Raw genomic sequence first — 22,948 nt, 5'->3', positions numbered from 1 at the left:
TTTTTAGGCTGGGCTAATAATTATAGATTTCTAGGCAGACCATAAGTTGAATTCAGTAAAATACGTCTTAAACAAGAAGGTGAATTTAGGCAAATCCCTGATAAGTAGTCATGATTCCCCCCATAATGGCTAACACTTAAAGGATACTTACCTACTACTATCTCTTAATCCTCACAAAAACCTTTTAAAGTAAATACTAATATTATCTATCTTTTACTGAAGAAGAAACTGGAAATTAATGAGATTAAGAAACGGAGTTTGTAAATTGGAAAACCAGCTGGAATCCAGGTCTTTCTGGGTCCAATCACAACTGTTTAATATTCTCTGCCTCTTCATGTGTAGATAATTTGAGTTCATGAAAAAGTAAAAGAAGAGTAGATTTGCATCGTAGCATTGAAATGACTATTGCAATAATTGTTGAATTGCACGATACTCAAAAAAACAATGTGATCTGTGTTCCTACTACTACTCTATTTCCATAAACTCTTTTGAATTTATGAAGTGCTGCCAAGGGCTGAAGTGCTTGCCTTTTAAAATTTGAATGAATAGTTTTAATTTTCAATGTTTATTTATTCCTATTTAAAATAGTATACTTTTAGGTTTTCTGACTTTGGTTCTGAATATTTTTTCTAGGGTCAACGTCTTTTCGAAAAGTTGCTCCAACTGACTTCTCAAAATGTTGAAATCAAGCTAGTGAGTGATGTAACAGCTGATTCAAAGGTATTAGAAGCCTTGAAATCAAAGGGTAAGGCCAAGGTTGACATGGTACTCTACCTCTGGGTGTTCTGTTCCGGTACCTTTAATTCTACCTAGAGCAGTACATGATTTCTTTATAATCAACACACTTGACTTAGTGCACTTCTTATTTCTCCTTTGAAAAACAGCTTGATTAAAGCCTTTAAATGAGAGAACTAATTAGTTAATTCTACTGGGATTTTTTAAATAGTGTTGTTGCGTATTAGCTTATGCAAAATAATTTACTAGCCATTAGATGATAATTAACTGGAAAGAATAATCTTTCCCTCTCTGAACACTTCAGTGATGTGATTAGAGAGAAGAGCCGCTTCTTATCAGAACAAACATTGGATTTCTGCTTTTCTCTTGACCATCAAATGGAAATTCTCCTCATGCTACATATATTCTTTGAAATAATATAGTCAGATGTAGGAGTCTATGAAACACTGCCTAATTCACAACTTTTAAGACAATTCCACAGGAGATCATCATTTGTATGGCCACTTTGCAATTTGTCTCACAATCCCTGAACACTGAGGATAATTATAAAATAAATTTCTTAATTTTGCTGTATCTTTACTAACTGAACTCTCACAAAAAGTTTTTACTGATTTATCAAAAAATTTCACCCTGAACTTACTATCCAAACTGTAAGCCTATGAAAGAAATTGGCAGGTGTGAGCCAGTGAAAATGTTCAAGATGCTGGGTGTCCCCGGGAGAGGACAAGGTGTTGGCCCCAGTGAGTGTCAGTATTTCACCTGATGATACTACATCTCACATGTGTGCTGTTTAAACGTATTGGGCATTTTTGCTTGTCATCTTCCCTACATCAGTAAGTGAAAATAAAATACTTTCTAAAAAATGGAACAGACTATGAGGCAAGTAAGTGAGCCCAAGTGGCCTTTCCTTCTGCAGAAGAAAAATTGAAAGTGATAAAGCCTATGAAAAGAAAATAACATAGAGAAGACAAAAGCTTGGCCAGGCATATGGGCTTACCACCATGCACATTCTATTTTCTATGCATGGGAAAATAAAGAAAACTTACATGAGTTATTGCTAGGTCTGAAAGCTTCACCATGCTACTTGAGCACAGCACAATATACTTGAAAAACTGGAAAATACCTAGTTCAGTGGATTGACAGATACAACCAACATGGATTAGAAAGGTATGAATACTTAAACTGTTTAAAAAATATGAAATTGGGTTCCCACTGTAAATTGAATTTCTATCTGAAAATTTGTTATCTAACACATATTTAGGAGTGGATTACTTTAGGCTAAATCTGAGTGCCTGTATTTGCCTGTATTTGCAGGTGATTTTTCTCATGGAAGCTACTTGCATGTCCTTGGGGTTTGATTACCCCAGAAGGGTAAAAAGCAGATGAGTTAGGAAGAGAGGGATATAGCCTGAGACTTCAGTTGCTTCTTGACTGTACATCCATAGTTCTATTCCTTGCCGTAGCCATTCTAAATCTTATAAACTCAACCAAAAGTTAAAACTAGGCAGTACTGGGGGTATGACAGCCTTTTTTAGTTGCTGCTGAGTATTTGGCTACTTTAGACAGGGAATAGCAATTAATGAATTTATAGATAAAGCCCTTGCTTACATTTCTATTGTGAACTATGAATTAAAATTTCATTATAGTCAGTGCTTTTCACACAAAAGAAGTGTTTGAATTTCACAAGTATATGCATATGTCACTACAGCTTAGGCTTTGTTAATGTCTAATAGGAGTTCTTATCAAAATAAGAAAATGGTTTTCCTTCACAATGGGAGAACAATAAACAGGACCCAGGGTTCTCACAGCTATTCCCTATGTACCTAGAGTGAGCCTATCTGGCTTTTATTAATGCACATAGGTGTAATATATATGCATCTTTAAAATGCAGTTTTTGTATTTCTCTACTCTCACCCTGTGGCAGAGACATAGTATATAATCACAGTGCATTTAAGAAAAGTTGATATTTTTATGAAACCGTTTTAAATCTGTGTTGGAATACTTTGCTTTGGGGTTATCTTTAAATTTCTTTAGGGAGAGTTCCTAGTCTTTTGGTAAAGTTCCAGGAAGGTTTGTCCAGAAATAGTCCACAAAAAACAGATAAGTGTGAGACTAGGCATGAGCAACTTCAGCTGTGAAGGAGTTACTGAGTTTAGAAGTTAAACAAATTTATTGTGAAAAAGAACAAGAGTGAGGCTTCCCCAGGAAATGGTAAAGATTTAGTGCAGACACTGGCCCAGCGAAGGCACAGTGGGCTGGAGATGTGAGGTGGCCCAAGGCCACAGAGCCCTCCATGGGTGGGGTGAGATTGCAGGTTATTCACTGTGCCACATGCTCCCCGCTCCTTGACTCAGAAGTCAGAAGATAATCCTCCAAGGTCTCACCCTGTGGCTGGAAGGTGGGGTGCTTTTGAAACCCAACCTCCTTGAAGTCCTTAAACCCCGGCAGGGATTTCATTCTAGACAAGTCTCCCTGTAAATTCAGAGTTTCACTGATCGGTTTTCCTAATTTCACTTGCTCACCATCTCCACTTGTATCCCCCAATAGCATCTCATAGGCAGCGTGTTAACCTGCGTACCCCTTCCCCTCGCTCAATAGCTCCAACAGCAGCTTCCTTTACCTGAATTTCCAGCCGCCCACTCACTCCACACTCTCATTCTTCACATCTAACAGGCCAGATTCTATAGGATCTGCCCCTGAGTCTCTCTCCTAGATATCACAATCCCTTCTCAGCTACAGCTGCCCTAGTGCAGGTATTTAATACCTTGCCCGGACCTAGCCATAGCTACTTTCTCTCTTCCCAACTTCTGATCTTCTCACCCTCCCACCATCTTATCTCCATGCAGCTACCAAAGGGGTCCTCCACAACATGATTATTATCAGCTCACATCCCCACCTAAATTGGGTGTGTGTATGAGTATGCCCGAGTGTTACATACACCTTTTAACTGAGAAATATCATACCTGCAGCAAAGAGCACAGTATTAAGTGTATAGCTCTAGGAATTTTTATGAAGTAAACACTTCCGTATAATCCCTTCACAGATCATGATGTACAGCATTGCAAATGTCTCAGGAAATGTTTTCATTACCCTTTGAAGTCAGTATCTTCTGCAGAGCTGACCACTATTTCAACTTCTGCCATTATAGATTATATTTGTGCTTTTTTTGAATTTTATATAAATAGACTTATTAAGTACATACTCTTTCATATCTGGATTCTTTTGCTCAATTTTATAAGATCCATATATGTTGTGTATAAAAGTAGTTTGCTCTTTTACATTTTTATATGGTATTCCATCATGTAAATATAATTTATGTATTCTACTGATGATGGACATTTGGACTTTTCCCACTTTTTTGTTATTGTAAATAATATGGTGCTATGACCATCCTTGTATGTCTTTTTGGTGCCTGTTTGTACTCATTTCTTTCTATATTTACCAGGAGTGGAATTGCTGACATCACAGGCTATGTATGTTCAACTTCAATAGACATTGCCAGTCAGCTTCCAAAGTGGTTATACCAGTTTACACCACCACAGACAACACATGAAAGTTTCATTTGCTCCATATTCTCACAAAATCTGGCATTCTTTGTCTTTTTTATTTTAGCCATCCTGATGGATATGTATCATGACGTGACTTTAATTTTTTTTTCCCTGATGACTAATGATGTTGAGCATCTTCTCATATACTTATTGACCATTTCTATATCTTCTTTGTTGAAGTGCCTATTAAAGTATTGTGCCCGTTGTTATTTTATTTTTGTTTTTTTATTGGCCTATGCTTGATTAATAGGCTGGATTTGAATCCTTTTTTGGCTATATGTATTTCAATTATCTTCTCCCATTTGAAGCTTGTTTTTCCACTCTTCTAATGGTGTCTTTAGATAAATAGAAGGTCTTAATTTTAATGAAATCCAGTTTATTAAGTACTCCTTTATTGTCGGTGCTCGTTGCATCCTGTATAAAAATATTTGTCATCACAAAGTCATAAAGATATCCTCATTTGTTGTGTTCTAAATGCCGTATTTTTTTACCTTAGATCTGGACTTATTTTTTATGTATGAGATGAAGCAGGAATGAAGATCAGTTTTTATTTATGTGGAAAGCCATTTACTAAAAACAAATTTTTTCTTCACTGCATTTCAGAGGCATCCTTGTTGAAAATTGGGTGACTGTGTGTTTGGGTCCGCTTCTATATTCCCTATGTATTACATTCCAGTTGGTCTACTTATCTATCTTAGGACAAATACCACATTGTTTAATTACTGTGGCTTTATAATACGTGTTAAATCAGGTGGTATAATTTTTTCATCTTTGTTTTTCATCTCTAAAACCGTGTTAGTTATTCTTGGCCCTTCAGATTTAAAAATAAAATTTGGAATCAGTTTGTCACAAAAATGCTGAAATTTTTATTAGAATTATGTTGACTCTTTAGATAAACTTCGGGAGAATTGACATTGACAGTATTGAGTCTTCTACTCCATAAACATGGCAAGGCCTCTTACTACTGTTTTAGCTACATCTCTCAAGTTTTTAATATGACATAAATTACTAAAGTATTTTTCAGTTCAAAAAGGTTTCTAATTTCTACTTTAATTGCTACTTTGAACCATGGGTTATTTAGAATTGTAATCCTTGATCTCTAAACATTTGAAAGATTATTCTGTTTATCTTTTTGTTATCTCCACTATGGTCAGAAGAATATAGTCTGTATGATTTCAAACATTTGAAATTTGTGGAAAATTACTTTATACATTTTTATTTGTAGAAATAAATTTACTTTATAAATCTTTAGGCCTGTTAATGTGATGCCATTATATAACTTTTCAGTTTTGTTTCTGTATTTCATCAGCTCTTAAAGTTGTCTTGGCCAGAGAGTCAGTCTAAAAGCTACTTCATCATAGCCAAAAGTGGAGTATACGTAAAGAGGCTTCTCATTGCCTAATGCATAATCCTAACTGGTAGGCCTCAAAGACAAGCTAAATAAGGTGTAGTATTGTCATTGGAATCCTCTATTTCTTTCTCCATATCCACCTTCAAGTGGGGTATGCCATCTGCTACCAACATTTAGCTTGCTAGGAAGTAACTGTGACATATCTCTTAAGTCCTGTTCTCCCTGCTCATGCCTCCCAGCAAATGCCTTTGATGTCCCATTTTTCATCAAACCTGATACTTGTAACATCACAGCAATATTACTGAAAATTTATACTATTAGTAAAATTTTTATTTTTGGCTGTGTCTTTTAGTCATAAGCAAAATATTATTGCTCAACAATACTACTGTATTTTTGAAGCCTGTTTATAGAGGAGTTTTAGGTTTACAACAAAATTAAGAGGAATGTACAGAGATTTCCTGTGTACTACCTACCCCACACATGCATTGCCTCCTGCGTTATCAACATCACTTTCCCAACAGTATATTTTTTACCAAGGATGAACCTGTATTGACACATCATGATCACCCCAAATCCAGTTTACCTTAGGGTTCAATCTTGGTGTTATATATTCTATGAATGTGGACAAATGTATAATGACATATATCCACCACTGTAATATCATACAGGGTATTCTCACTGCCTTAAAAATCATCTGTGCTCCACCCATTCATCTCCCCCTGCCTACTTTGTATTTTATAGCTTTGTTACAATGAAATTTATAATTAGGAAGAATCATTTTTTGTTTGTCTTTCAAAACCATAGCAATTCAGTATACTTTATATATATGATTAAAATATTTGCCAGTAGTCTACCAAATATTAAAAATAAATAAAGTCAGAAAATAATTTTGTTCTAGGAAAAAGGCTTTTACTTGTTCGTTATCACATAATTCTTTACTAAAATGACTAGTGAAATTAAAGGCATAAAAGATTAGAATCAGTGACCTAGAAATAAAGTCTACACTTCTTTAAAAAAGAAAAGAAAAAAACATTTGAAACCGTTCAGGATCTGAAATCTCCCTTTTCAGTTTCATTCTTACCATTCTTGTTTATTTTCCAAGTATGTGAAAACTAGTTGTGATTTCCTAAACACATGTACTTTTTCAGGGCTGTTTCCTAAAACATGCTTTTGCCTGTGCCTGAAATACCCTCCCTCAAGCTCCTTTTCATCCTTCAAGGTCCCTTATAAGCCTTAATATTTTCCTCTAGACATCCTCTCTTTTCCCCAGTTGCTCTTACCATTTTTTTCTTCCATTGTTCATTCATTATTTATTCAACAACCATTCATTGAATATCTGACACATGCGAGCAAGCTGGACTTTAAAGGTAGAAAATTGACTAATTTTCTATCTTTAATTGATAATGCATGAGCCCTCTCCTGATTTCAGAGAATTCACAGTTTGGTAGAGAAGACTGATATAAGTGAAATAAACTAATCAAGGAATTCTTAAAACATCTACACAGAGTCCAGTTTTTCTGAATCACTTTCTGTGTCTGGGTCATTGATGCCCATATTTTCTACTCACTATCATCTCTGCACCATAGAAAGCATTGATGTTTATTACTCTGTAACTTTAAGAAACAGATTCTCTACTAATGTCTCTTTTTCTAAGTAGATGTTCATTCTGCTTGTTTTCAAAGCTTACTCAAAAATGTCAAAGGAAGATATTCTGACAGTAAGCAGGCCTCATACTCCTTCCTCAGAAGGCTCTTAAGTGGTTTGTTGACTGAATATTGATAAAGCTTTGGGGCCCCTGTCATCCCACCAGGAATAACAACCAAGACTATGAAGTGACAACTCTGTCACAACTGCCACCCCACCTAAAACAATCATAAGATGCATCCCAATGTCAAAGATGTTAAAATGTGAAAACTGTTTCAGAATCAGTGGCAGTACAGTAATGAGGGTTACTTTAGAATTCAACAATAAATTAGAAAATTCAACTTAGAAACCCTTTAATAATTAAGTTAAACTCGACCTCTCCTAATACCACACCGAGGGAGGTAGATTCCAAACCAAAACTCTTGTAATGGGGCTTCTTTGTAGTGCAGTGAGCATACTCAGTAAGTAGAAATTCAGAAAATCCAAGCTGGACTGGCTGTTAGGAAACAGGGATGTCTTCAACAGAACTCTTCATGGCTAGAGCATCCAATGATAGGAAGTGTTCCTATCAAAACAAACAAACAAGAAAAACCCTGCTCTGTTACCTGAAATAGGAAACAGGTTATGCAAATCAGTTGGGTTTTGTTTTTGTTTTTGTTTTTGTTTTTTGCGGTACGCAGGCCTCTCACTGTTGTGGCCTCTCCCGTTGCGGAGCACAGGCTCCAGACGCGCAGGCTCAGCGGCCATGGCTCACGGGCCCAGCAGCTCCGCGGCATGTGGGATCTTCCCGGACCGGGGCACGAACCCGTGTTCCCTGCATCGGCAGGCGGACTCTCAACCACTGCACCACCAGGGAAGCCCCCGCAAATCAGTTTTTTATATGAAGGTTCTATAGGAAAACAATATAATGAAATCAGAAACCTGAAATACACTGGAGAAGAGGCAGTCTCCTGAGGTCAACATAGAAGATACCAGGAATCTTAGTTCTAGATATACAGCATGATGAAATTGCAACCCAAATGACAAGAGAAGAGGTAGTCATGAAAGCTTGATTTTGAAAAGCAGAGGAATAGAAAACACTTGGTGGTAAAAGTGAAAGGACCTGCAAAGGCTGGGGTGATTTTTCCTACTGACATCTGCTAAGAAATTGCCCATATAAATAACAACTTTAACTCGTAGGTTAAATTGTCACTAAATGCTGTTTTGATTTTCCTCATTGCTGATGACCAGCCCAGTTATACAACAACAGAAAGAAGTTCATCCTAGAGCTTGGGGCACCCCCTTACCATGCCTGTCTTTTCTGATGTCAGGCTCACGCTAGGCTTCGGAGTCTTACCCCAGCCCTGGTTCAACTAGTGTTTCAAGCTTTCAGTTTGTTAGAATCAAACATGTCTTTTCCTCCCACTGCCTTCTTTCCTGAGTGTGCAAACCTTGGATGATGAAACCTAGAGCTTAGACTATGCTGCCTATAGATGCTTGCAACACCTCTGAGGAGCTCATAACAGAACTATTTTATGGGCTTTTGTTTTGTTTAGCAAGAAGGTTAATATGTTTGGAATTTTCTTTCCTCTTTGGTTTCTTTAGATGATAGATAGATACTAGATACATAAATAACCTTCCAATCTTCTCTGAGATTTAAAAATTAAACTTCTAGATTTCTCAATCTTTTCATCCACATTGTTTCATTTCTGTTATTCTTTGTGAAGGGAATACAAAGTATGCCCTTTGAGAGGACTCTCAGCCACTCTGATAGCCCTCAGCCCTCCACATTCCCTCATCTGCTACCTTTGTAAATAAAGTCATAGACTCACTGCATAACTGGCTCAAACAGTCTGTGCTCTGAGTAAAACTGACCCCAACTTTCCCTCATTAGCACCCTATGCCAAGCACATGAACTAATTAGCCATAGCCTTACCCCATGTTGGTGAATAAACAATAGCAACAGGATCCTAATGCATACTCTTTGGGCATCTTCAGCTCATTTTGGCTTCCTCCCCACAAAGCATTGAACAAACAGTAAATATTTAATTGGCATTTCTTTGTGCCCAAATTGTATTCATTTAAGTCAGAATTTTAATATTTGAAATGACTATTGCACTTTCATTTTTCTTAATAACTCTATTTTTTAAATAAATAATTATATTTTATGTCTCCATGGTTGTTTAATAACCTGTTATAAAACAAGAGGTGAAAATTAGCAATTATGTGTATTAAATATATCATTTATACTTTTCAAGATGGTTCAGATTTGGGGATCAGCAAGCTTTACATAGTAACTACTCTGATATAACTCTAAAATATTGCTTGATAAAGAGAATATGGTTTTAACAAAGAGAAAATACTTTGATTTCAGGTTTATAAACATGTAAAATGTAGAGGCTGTTTCACATCAGAAGGGCAAACAGCTTTGAAATTAAATGTTATCCCTTAATGCCTGATTTTAATTTCCAATTATCTGCTAAAAATTTTAGAAAAAAGATTACTACAGAATAGTTTAATAGTTGATAGAGCTACATCTGGGTGATACTATTTTTCTAATGCCACAAATGCTAGCTATTGAGAAGGTATCTCATAGGAATGCAATCTGCACATTGTAAATATTGTACAAGTAGTACCAATTTCTCATTATTCATCAACGTGCTCATAGAATACTTTACAATGCAGAGCTTGACCTATGGAGAAGAAATATGCAAACATTTCTGTTTGTCAGTGAAAGCTATTTCTTTTTTTTTCCTTCAGCTTTTTTGAGATATAGTCAGCAAATAAAATTGTATATATTTGAATGGTACAGTGTGATGATTTGATATACATTGATGCTGTGAAATGATTACCACATTCAGGTTAATTAAAACATCCATCAGGGCTTCCCTGGTGGCGCAGTGGTTGAGAGTCCGCCTGCCGATGCAGGGGACGCGGGTTCATGCCCCAGTCCGGGAAGATCCCATATGCTGCGGAGCGGCTGGGCCCGTGAGCCATGGCCGCTGAGCCTGCGCGTCCGGAGCCTGTGCTTCGCAACGGGAGAGGCCACAACAGTGAGAGGCCCGCGTACAGCAAAAAAAAACAAAAAAACAAAAAAACAAAAAAAAAATCCATCACCTTACAGCGTTACTTTTTTTTCTTTTTTGTTGTGAGAATGTTTAAGATCTATTCTCTTAGCAAATTTTAAGTGTGCAATACAGTATTATTAACTGTAGTCACTGTGCTGTGCATTAGATCTACAGAACTTACTCATCTTATATTTTAATTAAAGTATAGTCGATTTACAATGTGGTATTAATTTCTGCTGTACAGAAAAGTGATCCAGTTATACATATATATATATATATATATATATATATATATATATATATACATTCTTTTTTTATATTCTTTTCCACTATGGTTTATCACAGGATATTGAATATAGCTCCCTGTGCTATACAGTAGGACCTTGTTGTTTAACCATTCTATATATAATAGCTTACATCCGCTAACTGCAACCTCCCAATTCATCCCTCCCCTGTCCCCCTCCAACTTGGCAACCAAAAGTCTGTTCTCTATGATTGTGAGTATGTTTCTGTTTCGTAGATAGGGTCATTTGTGTCGTATTTTAGATTCCACATATAAGTGATATAATATGATATTTGTCTTTCTCTTTCTGAATTCACTTAGTATGATAATCTCTAGTTGCATCCATGTTGCTGCAAATGGCATTATTTCATTCTTTTTTATGGCTGAGAAGTACTCCATTGTATATATGTACCATATCTTCTTTATCCATTCATCTGTTGATGGGCGTTTAGGTTGTTTTCATGTCTCGGCTATTGTGAATAGTGCTGCTATGAACATAGGGGTTCACGTATTTTTTGAATTATAGTTTTGTCTGGGTATGTGCCCAGGAGTGGGATTGCTGGATCACGTGGTAATTCTAATTTTAGTTTTCTGAGGAACCTCCATACTGTTTTCCACAGTGGCTGCACCCACTTACATTCTCACCAACAGTGTACAAGAGTTCCCTTTGCTCCACACCCTCTCTAGCATTTGTTATTTGCAGACTTTTTAATGATGGCCATTCTGACTGGTGTGAGGTGGTACCTCATTGTAGTTTTGATTTGAATTCTCTTATAATTAGTGATGTTGAGCATCTTTTCATTGGCCATCTGTATTTCTTCTTTGGAGAAATGTCTATTTAGGTCTTCTGTTCATTTTTTGATTGGACTCTTTTTTTGTTGTTGTTATTGAGTTTTATGAGCACTTTGTATATTTTGAAAATTAAGCCCTTGTGAGTCTGATCGTTTGCAAATATTTTCTCCCATTCTGAGGGTTGTCTTTTCATTTTGTTTATGGTCTCCTTTGCTGTGCAAAAGCTTGTAAGTTTGATTAGGTCCCATTTGTTTATTTTTGCTTTTATTTCTATTGCCTTGGGAGACTGCCATAAGAAAACATTGGTACAATTTATGTCAGAGAATATTTTGCCTATGATCTCTTCTAGGAGTTTTATGGTGTCATATCTTTTTTTTTTTTTTTTTTTTTTTGCGGTATGTGGGCCTCTCACTGTTGTGGCCTCTCCCTTTGCGGAGCAACAGGCTCTGGATGCGCAGGCTCAGCGGCCATGGCTCACAGGCCTAGCCGCTCCGCGGCATGTGGGATCTTCCCAGACCGGGGCACGAACCCGTGTGCCCTGCATTGGCAGGTGGACTCTCAACCACTGCACCACCAGAGAAGCCCTATGGTGTCATATCTTATGTTTAAGTCTTTAAGCTTTTTTTTTTTTTTAAAAGAAGGTGTTGGGAGTAGGAGTTTATTAATTTATTTATTTATTTTTGCTGTGTTGTGTCTTCGTTTCTGTGTGAGGGCTTTCTCTATTTGTGGCAAGCGGGGGCCACTCTTCATCACAGTGCACGGGCCTCTCACTGTCGTGGCCTCTCTTGTTGCAAAGCACAGGCTCCAGACGCGCAGGCTCAGCAGTTGTGGCTCATGGGCCCAGTTGCTCCGCGGCATGTGGGATCCTCCCAGACCAGGGCTCGAACCCGTGTCCCCTGCAATAGCAGGCAGTTTCTCAACCACTGCACCACCAAGGAAGCCCTAAGCTTTTTTGAGTTTATTTTTGTGTATGGTGTGAGGGTGTGTTCTAGCTTCATTGATTTATTTGCATTTCTCCAAATTTCCCAACATCATTTGCTGAAGAGGCTTTTTCCCATTGTATATACTTGCCTCCTTTGTTGAAGATTAATTGACCGTAGGTGTGTCGGTTTATTTCTGGGCTCTCTATTCTGTTCCATTGGTCCATATGTCTGTTTTGTGCCAGTACCTCACCATTTTGATTCCTGTAGCTTTGTAGCATTGTCTGAATTCTAGGAGGGTTATGCCACCTGCTTTAGAACTTACTCATCTTATAACTGAAGGTTTGTACCCCTTGACCACCATTGCCCTATCTCTCCCAAGCACAACCACCTGCCCAATCCCTGGTACCTATCATTCTACTCTCTGTTTCTATGAATTTGACTTTTTAATTTTTTTTTAGATTCCAGAGTTAAAAGAGACAACATAGTATTTGTCTTTCTCGCTCTGGCTTATTTCAGTTAGAATAATGTCCTCTAGATTCATCCATGTTGTTACAAATGGCAGGATTTCCTTATTTCTCATGGCTGAATAATATATTCCATTGTGTTTGTGTGTGTATGTGTGCATGCACACATCTTCTTTATCCAGTCATCCATCGACAGACTCTTAGGTTTGATCTGATATCTTTGCTATTGTGAATAATGTTGCAAAGAACATGGGAGTGCAGATATCTCTTCAAGATATTGATTTTTGTTTCTTTTGGATATGTATCCAGAAGTGGGACTGCTGAATCATATGGTATCTCTATTTTAAATTTATTTTTAGAAACCTCCATACTGTTTTCCACATTGGTTGCACCAATTTACATTCCAACCAATAGTACATAAGGGTTCCCTTTTCTCTACATTCTCACCAACACTTATCTCTTGGCTTTCTTATAAAAGCCATCCTAATGTGTGAAGTGACATCTTTTTGTCATTTTGATCTGCATTTCCCTCATGATTAGTAATGTTGAGCACCTTTTCAAGTACCTGTTGACGATTTGTATGTCTTCGTTGGAAAAATGTCTATTCAGGTCTTTTGCCTATTTTTTTAATTAGGTTATTTGTTTTTTTTTTAACTGAGTTGTGTGAGTTTCTTATTTATGTATTTTAGATATTAACCCCTTATTGGATATATGGTTCGTAAATATTCTTTCCCATTCTGTAGGTTGCCTTTCCATTTTGTTGATTGTTTCCTTTGCAAAAGGAAGCTTTTTAGTTTGATGCTGACCCACTTGTTTATTTTTGTTTTTGTTGCCTGGCTTTTGGTGTCATATCCAAAAAATCATTGCCCAGACCGATGTCAAGGTGATTTTTTTCTCTGTGTTTTCTCCATAGAATTTAACAGTTGCAGATCTTACATTTAAGTCTTTATTATATTTTGAGTTAATTTTTGTGAGTGGTGTTAAGATAGGAGTCCAGTTTCATTCTTTTCATAATACCACGATTTTTTAATTATTATGTTCAGATTTTCTTTTAGCCACATTATTAAAAAAGGAGGAGGAGATGCTAAGTTCATGCTGTCACATTCTAAATGTGATTCTTGCCATTGGTTATTTGAATTCAAGAAAGCTATACTCATTCATCATTGATAATCCATGTTTCTATTCTTACGTTCATGGATTAGGTTTAACAAAACCTAAAAGGAATATATATGCCTAAATATGAGAATAGAGGCATTTGTAAATTTTAAAATTAATACAAGTTGCCCGTGTTTCCAACTTGGAAGTTTTACAAGGTGATCTTCAAACTGCTCACTCCAAATAAGTGTAGCATAATTTGAGATTTTTATGCTTGCTGAGGTTTTTTTACTTAGGTTTTACTGGTTTATAATTATTCCAGAGCCTAATTGTACAAGTAGATATGGTTATATGTGTTAATTTCAGGTAACATTAACAAGTGTATTTTAGTAACTTCATCATAGAAAACTTTATATTATTCTGGCTTTCATTTCCGCCCTTTGAGATATTGCCATTGTTAAGAAACCTGAACATTTCATAAGGTCTTTTGTTGTCAAGGTGAAGGACTGTCCTAGTGAATACCCTGAGTGTGGGGTCCTTTTGGTAGAAGAGCAGATTAAGGTGCTCTGGTAATAGCTGAGACAAAAGTCAAGATGCCCTTGCTGTCACCCAGGTATGCTTTCCATCAGATTCTGCTTTCATTTCACACCTTCTCAAAGTGAATGCCACTTTGGCTTATGCTTGAGTGCGTGAAGAATGGTGCCTTTGTTTTATTCACAGCAGTCAAAATTTATTGGAAGGAATCTGTCTTCTACCTTCCTTTACAGAATACAGGCAAGGCAGGGGCTTCTTTGGACACATTACTCTTTAATAATAATTAGCATAATAATTAGCTTAGCATTTAGGAGCTTGTGCTTTGGTGTCATATAGACTTGTGTTAGAAATCTGGACTTGTCATTTACTGTGTTATGTAACGTTAGGCAAATTCTGAACCTCAATGTCTCTAAGTAAAATGGGGATAATATTAACTCTTTGAGGGTTATGAGAAATATATTAAATAAAAGCATCATAATAAACAGTTAATAAATGACATCCACTATAGCCTCTGTCTCTTACCCAGGTGGGTTATTTTTGTGTTTGACTTGTCAGCTCCCCTTAGTCCAGACAGAATTCATTTTTTCCCCTAAAGTACACTCCCAGCCCTATGATTTTCTAATGAAAGAAAGACCTGGTTCTTATCCCATGGTACAAATCATCATTGGGAATGCGGCCGATTCATTTGCCTTTATGCCTGTGCAATAACTCTAGCTGGCTTCAGTTTGTAATAGGAATTTTCCAGCTGGTGACACCAATGCCACCCAATGTGTATTTTTAGTCTCTTTTCAATCTACTCAAATAGGTTGCAATTTGACGTGTTTAAACTTTCAGAAGGGATCATCTGACACGTGTAATATAGTTGTATCAGTCATACACTTGCTCTAAAAATATAAAATCTTGTGCTAGAAGTTTTATTTTTATCTCTAATACGTAAGAACTTTGGCAGACATGGCATTTTTAACGGAAATTATATGCCTATTCAGCCTTGTAATATTACAAAAGTAAGATTTTATCTATTCAATCTAGTGATGACTTTATGCATTTCTATTCAAGAGATACTAGAATTTGGAGAAGATCCTTTAAGAGGTGAAAAGAGTACAGGAATTTATATAGCTATGAATAAAAGAATAAATTAAAATGTTCCTGAAAACCTCATGATTCCTAGGGACCCTATGACCATCATTTCTAGCCATTGACTTATCTGTGCTCTGAAGGAAACTGATACACAGGTTTTCCTCTTTGGTCTGCTACTCACTGACTTTGAGCAGTGCCTGCTGTGCTTGAAGTAGCTGCATAGAGAATAGCCATTGTATGCATTAGTGAATGATATCTTTTACTTTGTGTGTGTTTTCAATTTTGGCATCCTAAATACACCTGCTTTTTAAATTTTTTTAATTTTATATTGGAGCATAGGTGATTAACAATGTTGTGTTAGTTTCAGGTTACAGCAATGTGATTCAGTTATACATATACATGTATCTGTTCTTTTTCAAATTCTTTTCCCGTTTAGGTTATTACAGAATATTGAACAGTATTCCCTGTCCTATACAGTAGGTCCTTGTTGGCTATCTATTTTAAATATAGCAGTGTGATAATGTCAATCCCAAACTCCCTATCTATCCCTCCCCCACAGCCCTTCTCCCCTGTTAACCATAAGTTTGTTCTCAAAGTCTGTGAGTCTGTTTCTGTTTTGTAAATAAGTTCATTTGCATCATTTTTTAGATTCTGCATATAAGCGATATCATATGATATTTGTCTTTCTCTGTATGACTTACTTCATTTAGTAAGATAATATCCAGGCCCTGCTTTTAAAGTCAACACTATAAAAAGTAGTGTGAGTTAAGATGTAAAGCTCCATTTCTGTTGTTTCCAGCATTCTGCTCAGCATGAACCTAAAACAACTTCCTGTTATTTATGTGCCCCCCCCCCTGTCTTTCCTACCATGTTTTAACTTTTTTTGAAGTTACTTTTCTCCCAGCCCTTCCTCATGCCTTAGTAATTCTGCTAACTTTCTCCTCTCTCAACCACAGCAAGTTATTCTATATATTCACAGCTCCTCTCAAGTCCTCTAACCAAATCTTTTTCTTTTCTTTTTTTTTTAAAATTATGTTGGCAAAGTATGTGTACGGAACTCTTGTGAATTTTGCTCTGCCCCAAAGTTAATTTTCTAAATATTCTGAGTCTCATGACATAGGCAGATTGTGTATTTATGAAAACAGCAGTTTATTAATTTATTTATTTATTTTTGCTGTGTTGGGTCTTCGTTTCTGTGTGTGGGCTTTCTCTAGTTGTGGCAAGCAGGGGCCACTCTTCATCGCGGTGCGCGTGCCTCTCACTATCGCGGTCTCTCTTGTTGCGGAACACAGGATCCAGACGCTCAGGATCAGTAGTTGTGGCTCACGGGCCCAGTTGCTCCGTGGCATGTGGGATCCTCCCAGACCAGGGCTCGAACCCGTGTCCCCTGCATTAGCAGGCAGATTCTCAACCACTGCACCACCAGGGAAGCTCCCAAATCTTTTTCTTATTAATCCCAGCAAGCAAGTAAACCGGAGGCTGCCAAATTGGGGATCTCCCAACACAATACTTTGTTCCAGTAAACGTACCTGTATTCATGCCCATCTTCACCTCCTTTCCTTCAGTGTCCAAAGGGGGGGATCTTTGTCTTCTAATGTTAACCCTACCAACTGGCATCTGGTCCCACTTTCTCAGGGATTTCATTCTATCAGTTTTCCCTCTCTCTTGCCTTTATAGTTACATTCTGCCTTTTAAGTGCTTCTCTACCCCTTGGCATATAAATATGCTTAAGTCAGCTGGGGGCAAACAAAAAACAAGAACTCAGTAACATCCACCCCAGACCCCTCTGCCTGCTGTTTCTCCTCTCTTCTTCCCTTTTCTCCACGTTCAAGCTTCTGCATGCTGTCCCCAGTTTCTCATCCCCACCCCATGCAGTCCTCAGAGTACAGCAGTCTGGCTTCTGCACCAACTCCACTGAAACTACCTTGTCAAAGTCACAAGGGACTTCAGGCTATTACACTCTGTGGGGCCATGTTAGACCTTACATTCTATGACCTATCTGCAGCTGTGAACACTGTGTGCTACTCTTTTCTTTCCCTTGGAACTGTCTAATCCCTTGGTTTTCGTGACACTATTCACTCTACTTTTCTCTCCTCTGTCTGGCTATTCCTTCTCAGTCTCTTTTGCTGACATTGAATACTCTATCTTATTCTTAAATTTTGGCCTCTTCTCTTCTCTTTCTTATCCTCTTCCTTTTCTTTCCCTTCCCTTCAATTTCCATTTTCCTCCCGTATTGATTGCTTCTATATTTGTGGCTTCATTCATCACCTGTATGTTGATAGCCTACTCATTATTTCTCCTAAGCCCCATTTTCAAATATTCAACTACAAACTTAACATTTCAGCTTGGATATTCTTGAAATATTTCAAAGTCAACTTGTACCAAATTAAATCAATGCAACACCCCTGCCCTGATCTCAATGTGCTTTTTCCTTTATATTGTATCTCAGTAAATGGCACAACCATCCTTCCTTCCACTGGCCCCAAAAAGGAACCTAGATTTATCTTTAACTCTTTTTTTCCCCTACCCTCGAAAATCAAATCTGTGTGAAATTCTCACAGGTATACAAACTTACATCTCTGGAAACTGTTCCCTTTTCTCTCTCTACAATTACCACTTTAACTTATCATTTCTCTCTTAAAAGGTTGTTAATGACATTCTAACAGTTTTTCCTGCCCCCATTCTTACTATATATCATTCACCATACAAGTTATTAAAAGATAAACTGAGGCATATTAAACATTTTAAGAGTTTACTGAGCAAAAATCAGTTGGAAATGAGCAGCACCAAACTGGCAGTGGTAGGAGCATTCTGCCAGCAGGAGCCAGGGGAAGACAAGAGAGAAAGTACAGAAGCAAAAAAAGGACATTATTTGGTTGATTATGGCTTAAAGTCTGGTTGGTTGTTTGTGATTGGTGGTCCTTACCATCTTGATTTCATAACCATTAGGCATTTACAGTCTTGGGTTTTGGTTTGCTTATGTAGCCACCACAGCAGTAAAGCCACCTTGGTCAAATGGCCTCCTTGTTTAATCAACTTAACAGAATGATGCTCCTAAAAATCCCCCTGCCCCTTCATTGCTTAACATTTGTCAGTGCTGGCCATCACCTTTATTAACGTGTGCCAACATAGGGCTCATATGCCATTGATGGTATTATGTTAGTTAATTTTAGGTCCTCCTGGATATTTTTTAATATACCCTTTTAATGTGTGTTAGGATAAAATAACTAGCACATCAGACTCATTATTTTATGGATATTAATGCTTAAGGCAAAGCTAAGTTAAAAAATAATGACTCAAAATTTGATTTAAATATAATTAAGTAAATAATAACACAGGTGAGAGACTGACTTAGTTTTTTTAAAAAAAAGACAATCTGTAACTCACATGGCAGCTTAGAAGAGAAGCCCTTCATCTGGGTTCCTTCGGGAGGCCTCTCCCACATCCCTTCAACCTGAGCCATGCCCTCTTTCATTAGCCCCCAGGACTTCCCACTCTCCTAACATTCACCACACTGCAATGCATGTTTTTACTTCTAGACTTCAATCTCAATAAAGAAAAAACAGAGACTTGATGCCTGACACATGTAGGCAATAAATAAATGTTTGTTGAATAAACAACACATGCTTTGGATGTGTGAGTCATCACATATAGCAGCTTTAAGATTTTCCAGATTTCAGATTGAGTCTTGATTTTTGTAACATTGAGTATTCTAGTTTTCTGTGGAAAGTATTAGGCAATGTGGCAAGTTGCTAAATTTAAAATCAGAAGATTTAGAAGGGCTGACAATTTTGTATCACATGATTAAAACCTGCCGGGTGGTGAGGGGATGACTTTCTCTGTAGTCCTGGAACTATACTAAAAAAGGAATTTCCCTATATTTAAAGCTTATGATAGTTCTCAAATGTTATGCTAACTAGTAAATGATGGTAAAAGCATTTTGAAAATATAAATGCTATGTAAATGCTAACTTTCATTGAAATTTGCATGGCACCTTTCTTCTGATAGAAAATAGTGAAAATGGCATTTGAGAGATTGATATAATTCAAGCTCCTTTGATTTGCATTTCTGTTCCTTTAATAAGCTCCTGTGGAAATCAGAGCTAGGAACACTATTTTGAATGTTCTTTTCTATGTGGTCATTTACCCAGCTGGAAGATAGGGTAGGGACTCAGAAGAGCATGTATGGTTTGCTGGGGTGTTCTGAGTTCTTCATTTATTCCATAAGGCTAATTAACCCATATTTAGGCAGAAGCATTAAGTGATTTACTTCTCAACACAAAGTTGAGTATTAATGTTTGACTACCCTGCTCATAGTTTTTTACTATTTTTCATCTCTTTTGGAAAAGGGCTTCAGGGAGTGTAGAGATACATGGTATATTATAATTATTAAGGAAACTAATAAATTATGGTTCCTCTGGAGGAAAGGGTATATGCAAAGTAACTATAGTGTCAACTGAAAAAATGCACAATGTGAGGGTTGTGAGTTAAGTTTTATTTGGGGCAAAATGAGAACTATAACCCAGGGACAGCATCTCAGATAGCTGTGAGGAACTGCTCCAAAAGAGTTGGGGGAAGGTCAGTATTATATATGATTTTAGTGAAGGGGGTACATGCAGTCAAGCACACATTTTGGCAGAGGTTTGCTGCTAGTCACTAGGAGCAAATATCACCGGTAATGATTTTATAGCTTTTCTAGATATGAGAAGATGCAAGAATTTGGGCTTCTAAAATCTTCTCATGAAAATAGCTATCTGAAGGCCTGGTCTGCCAGTTTGTCCCAGAGCACAGAGAGCCTCATTCCTGATCTCCACCCTGAACTCCTTTCCTCCCTTTTCAAGATCCCCCAAATACCTTGAGATTCCTGCACCTGTTAGGAGGTGGCCTTCCTAATTTATCTGATAAATTAGGAACCTGGAAACCTCTGGGAACCTAAAAGTTTCCAATCTCTGGAGGGATTGGGTAGAGAGAAAAGATAAATGTTTCAATTCTGCTTACAGATATATAATTTACCAAATTGTTTTAAGTCATAATTAGCTGAGGGGAAGAGTTTCCTTATATCTGGAAAGTACAGATTAGAAGCCAGTAATATTTCAGACAGAAACCATAAAAATTATAACCATTTTCACCAGTTCACTCTGTCCTATATAACTAATCTTTTTTGTTAACAGTATTATGAGACCATCAGGTTTCCAGTTAGAATTCTTTAATTTCTTACCCAGCTCAGCAGTGTGATATGAAAGTTATCAGAAAGCTGTATTTGTGAAAAAGTCCTTCCTTAAATCTTCCTGAAGAGAAAACATTTTTTTCATTTTTTCATAACTGTCTATGAATGACAAAAAACTTAAGAAGGCACAGTTAAAGACCTGATTATAATGCAGTTGACAAAGAAACTTGGTTACTGCTGCAATGTACAACAGCTTAAGATACTACCTAGAATTATGACTGATAAGATTTTACCAGGACATATCAGATTTTTAGGAATTCCATATAATTTCTAGAATTAATAGTATTAGTATTAATTAACTAGTATTAATAACATTTACCCATGCAATATAACCTAAGAAGATGTAGAGAATGGACTTGAGGACATGGGGAGGGGGGAAGGGTAAGCTAGGACAAAGTGAGAGAGTAGCATTGACATATACACTACCAAATGTAAAATAGATAGCTAGTGGGAAGCAGCCGCATAGCACAGGGAGATCAGCTCGGTGCTTTGTGACCACCTAGAGGGGTGGGATAGGGAGGGTGAAAGGGAGGGAGACGCAAGAGGGAAGAGATATGGGGATATATGTATACATATAGCTGATTCACTTTGTTATACAGTAGAAACCAACACAACATTGTAAAGCAATTATACTCCAATAAAGATGTTAAATATATATATATATATATATATATATATATTGAATCACATAACCTACCAAAAAAAAGATATATTACTCATTTGACAATACTTCCCATGTAATTTCACATACCAAATGGAATTAGTTAGTTTAATATCTCTCTTTGGGATGTGTCAGGGAGCCTCTGAAGCATCCCAAAGTTAGCTAGAGGTCAAAGGAACTTCATTAGAATTTAATATGGGAAGTTTGTCAAAAAATATCAAAAAGGTTTTAAAACACTTGTTCAAATAGGATCATAGGTCACTGTGAAACAATACTTATTCACTTAACCAAGGTGACAATAAAAGATTTCAAAGGCAAATACAGAACCGATCACTTAAAAGGTAATGAAACTAAAAATCTGTTATCAAAGGCAGCTCAACATTTCAAGAAATCATGTCCTCTTAACAGAAAAACTAAATTCAAGTTTTGCATCAGCTTACTTTTAAAATTCATTTACTCAACTAAATTTATTCTAAACTTAGCCAATCCCAACTGTACACAAAACTCTTTTCTCAGGGTTTCTTTTTCACCATCCTCTGTCACTTTCTGTATTCATGTTAGTTTGTCCCTTATTTTTCCATCTAAAAACAATCAGCTCTAGGACAAAAATTACTTTCTTTTCCCTTAACAAAATGCAATTCCAGTCCTCATACCTTGTTTTACTGAAAACACACATCCTACTTTCCTGCTGTATACTGAAATGTTTCCCTTATTTCTAGTAGCTTTAATTACATATTTAAGTTAGAATCCTCAACACTTAAAAGCTTTAATTTCTAGTGAAAACTAAGAAGTAATCAATTATTAACTTTTACGTTAGCATTCTGTAGATTGGCAAACATAAACACCAACAATAATTTCTAAAAACATGTGCTTTTGTATAGAAGATATCTCAGTGCAGCACCAAACAATTTTATTAATAGTGCTAAATACCTTTAGTTTTTTCTGTAAAAGGATGCCAGTGTTCAGTAATTAATGTTTCAGTATCTTACTTTATTCTGGAATGACCTAGCTACTCAATAAACTTCCATTATTTAACTTAATTTCACACAACTCTAAAATTTCAAGTTACCAAATATCTGCAGAGATTATTCTTAGGTAGACATTCCTAAAATAATTATTCCTAAAGAGTGCACACAAAAACTCTTATCTCATTTACATTTGATTTAGTTATAAAAAAATTTCATCATACCAAGTTATTTTTCTTGCTGACAAATTTGCAACAAATATAAGATCTTATTTGATTTATATTAAACCTAGGTACAGTAAAGGTGTTATAATTAATGTTGACTCCCAAGACACATCTATATTAATTAAATCAGCAAACTGACTTTAATACAGGGTATTAATTTAATACTGAATTCCCAGTTCATGTGAACCTGAAATTCATTCCAGCCAGTTTCCTTTTATATTTCTGAGAATTTATATAAGCATTTGATTTCCTTTAAGCCAATTAAGTAGACCTTATTTACAAATTACAAATTTGATAATACCATCCAAAGTTAAAGACATATATAATGCATAGACATACAGACAGACACAACCAGAGATCTCATAGCTGCATTTTCTAA

At 36.5% G+C, this 22,948-nt stretch overlaps 1 protein-coding gene across 1 annotated transcript in view; it reads left to right on the top strand.

Annotated features, from left to right (window-relative positions):
• PLD5 (phospholipase D family member 5) overlaps positions 1-22,948 on the top strand; it is a 483,143-nt gene that overhangs the window by 307,666 nt on the left and 152,529 nt on the right. Inside the window, 1 exon segment of the mRNA XM_007462627.1 lies at positions 634-745. Coding sequence (XP_007462689.1) covers positions 634-745 — 112 coding nt within the window.

Source organism: Lipotes vexillifer, unplaced genomic scaffold (assembly GCF_000442215.2).
Source record: "Lipotes vexillifer unplaced genomic scaffold, Lipotes_vexillifer_v1.1 scaffold104, whole genome shotgun sequence".
NCBI lineage: Eukaryota > Metazoa > Chordata > Mammalia > Artiodactyla > Lipotidae > Lipotes > Lipotes vexillifer.
This window is presented reverse-complemented; position numbering and strand designations above follow the sequence as displayed.